Below are 3,013 nucleotides of genomic sequence, written 5' to 3'. Positions count from 1 at the left end.
ACTTGAATATGCTCCAATTAATATCAAAAACTTGTTCATCAAGATCAAAGTACGAGTAGGTATGTAGTATATTTATGGAAATTTGACCGGCACAACCAAAAATTACACCCACAAACATGGCAGCACGCATAAATACATATATTTGTGGCGAAACACATGTAGTAGGTACAAACATAGTGAAATAATATGGGTACAAACAAAATCATTTTTAATATAAGCTTAAAAAAATAAAAAGTTTGTTTTGCATTTTCGCTTCCGTTGCTTCGTTCAGTTGGTTGGTACACTTAACTGGTTTTTACACTTTTGTTTCCTGCACCAGCGTATGTATGTACAAATGCTAGAAAAAAACTTCAAACCAGACGCACTTGAGCCCCATACGTGTACAAATTGAGCCTTCAAGCATGAAGTATTCAGTGCAATTGGCACGCGCGCAGCAGGGGTGACTTCTAAGGACCAACAGTCATACGCTCATACCAGCATAAATATTACTAGCACACAAATTACCCAAACACACGCATGTAACTAGATGACAGCAGCAAAACCGGCGCCACCACCACAGTCATCGAAAAAAGTGCATGCAAGGAAGTGCCAAATCGGCCTGTTTGAGTCATTGTATTTCCTGCGCTAAGCATTGCACACAATAATGACACCCCGTATTCCCACCTCCCACCACCTTCATAACTTATGCATTGAGTACACTTACCTTTGTTCCGGCAGCTGTTTCAACTCGGACATATCCAGTTCTAAACGTAGATTTGACACTTCGCATATCAAATGATCACGATGGGCAGTGACTTCCTTGAGCTTTTCGCGCAAAGCACGATTCTCGCGCAGCAGTTCCTCTACATTGATCTTGACCGTATTCACAGCAGCGGCAATTTGTGGTGCCAGCGATGGTGTTGTGGCCGTAGGCGTAACCGTCGCCATTACACCCACAGACTCACTTGAACCGAAAATGTTTAAATCATTATAACGTAAAATACTATTGGTGCCGGTTATGCAGTTCGTGCCAACAGCGCCGGCGCTGTTGCTGCCGCCACCATTGATGCCTCCAACAATGTTGCTGTTGCTGGGGTCGTAACCAAAACCGGCCATCATGGAACTCGCTATAGCAAGCGATTGTGTGGTCTGATGCAGCTGCTGATCGAAAGATGCTTCTGAGCTGCATAAGGAAATGGCGTCTTGCGCCAATTGGCTTTGACTGTTTGCAGGTAGCAGCAGCTCTCCAGGCTCAATGCTATCACCGATCATATTAGTATTCAGATTCAGATTGGATTGGTGCTGTGACGAAATGGATTCGTCATTATCGCACATTCTAGTCGATTTGTTCGCGCGTACACGCACACACTTTCTTCGTGTAGATGAACTTTTTTATTTAATAATTTTTATAGTTGCACTTCCCAATACGCACACGCACAATGCACCACTCGCTACAAATACACTTTGAACTGGTTCTGTGCTTTGAACTTGTATTTTTTATCGGATATTTCTTTTATTTATTCATTGACTGGTATTAGACACGGTATTAATCAACTACAATCAAATGTATGTACATATATAGCACTTTTGTTTAAACGCACTCAGCGTGGGCGCAAATAAACAAACCATTCGACATTTTCGCAAATGAATAAAGCATGTTTCTTGGAATTCTTAACACTTCGATACGAAAAATTCGTAAACTTTCCATTTGTAATGGCCGCAGTTCACAACTCACAACGATCTATTTATTAATTATCAGCAATTTCACTAATTCGATTCAATATTTTTTATTTTTCACAAGCACTCCAATAAGCAGCCAAGCAAGCTGTTGCGCTGCTACAAAGAAACAAAAAGCACATCGCTATATGCAAGGCGAATGAAAGCAAATTCGCCTTGGTTTTTGTTTTTCGTTTTTGTGACATTCATAACGCATGGTTGCATTTTTCGCTTACCATGGTTGCATTTTTTGACAGCGGTAAAAATCCCAAACCGTTTCATCTTGGTACCGAACCGATTTGCCAAGCGTATTTTAGTCCCACACCAGCAGTGCTCATGCATTTTTAGCATTTAGCTAGTGTGCGAGAGATGGCGCGAAACGCAGATACAACTTTGGCGGATGAAGGCAATTTTTTTGTCGGCAAAGCAGTGGTACGAATCAGCCGGATATGATTATTAATTGTAGTGATTTTCTCAGGTGGTTCAGTTCGGTTTTCTAATTTTACACGCGCGCAATATCTCAAAGAGTTTAATTAATTTTTAATCAACAAAGAATTGTGTTCGTGCGAAAGTTTAGTTCAATCAGCCTTATCACCATTTTTATAGAGTTTGGAGCTGTTTGTTATTACAAACGCTCGTATACTAACATATCGTTCAACCTCCCAACACAATTCAGGACTTCACGAAGATTTCACTTCAAAGTATGTATTCTACAGCAGCGAAGAGGACCAAGGTCGCCTATATTGATAATAAGTATTATAATTACAGCAGTTCGATGCTTTTCAAAGTCTTCGAGCCATCTGTATGCAAGTGCTAAGCGCCTCAGGAGTAGAGGTGCATCCCGCCTCCTCAGTTGCTTGGTTATTAGGCTTGAAATTTTCATTGTTGAATGTTTTCCAAATCCTTCTACATATACATATCTACAGTGTCGTTGGGACTTGGTGAGTGATTACCCCTTTGGCGAAAGGATTTTCCTAGAGTTTCAGGGAACTGTTTTATAAGCTCAATTAGACCAACCAACGGGGTGTGTTTAAATCTGAGTATTTTTGGACTATAAACCCAGGAGTTATCTGTAAGCCGTTGGAGCATCTCAATTGACTTGCAGGCATCAAGTAGCCAAGCGCCCGCAGCAGCCTAATTTAATCGTAACATGCACTGCCGCAGCTAATCACAACTAACCTAAGGTATGTACATATATACAATTGGGCATACGGATGTTCTTATGCCTGTAGATTTTTTTTTTTGACTCTTTGTGTCTTAAAAATTGTTTAGGTAGATATGCATAGCGATAAGATTTTAATAGGCGTATTATTATTAG

The 3,013-nt window shown here is 40.5% G+C and overlaps 1 protein-coding gene across 1 annotated transcript in view; it reads right to left on the bottom strand.

The window, feature by feature from the left end:
* The window catches only part of LOC118738962, a 121,718-nt gene extending 119,902 nt beyond the window's left edge, over positions 1–1,816 (bottom strand). The window contains exon 1 of the mRNA XM_036470025.1: positions 704–1,816. Coding sequence (XP_036325918.1) covers positions 704–1,314 — 611 coding nt within the window. The 5' untranslated portion in view covers positions 1,315–1,816. The remainder of the gene's footprint in view (positions 1–703) is intronic.
* Positions 1,817–3,013: the final 1,197 nt, after the last annotated feature.

This window comes from Rhagoletis pomonella, unplaced genomic scaffold (assembly GCF_013731165.1).
Source record: "Rhagoletis pomonella isolate Grant_MI unplaced genomic scaffold, Rhpom_1.0 Rhpom_scaffold_00005, whole genome shotgun sequence".
Taxonomy (NCBI): Eukaryota; Metazoa; Arthropoda; class Insecta; order Diptera; family Tephritidae; genus Rhagoletis; species Rhagoletis pomonella.
The sequence above is the reverse complement of the archived record's forward strand: the minus strand, read 5'-3'. Positions and strand labels throughout refer to the sequence as shown.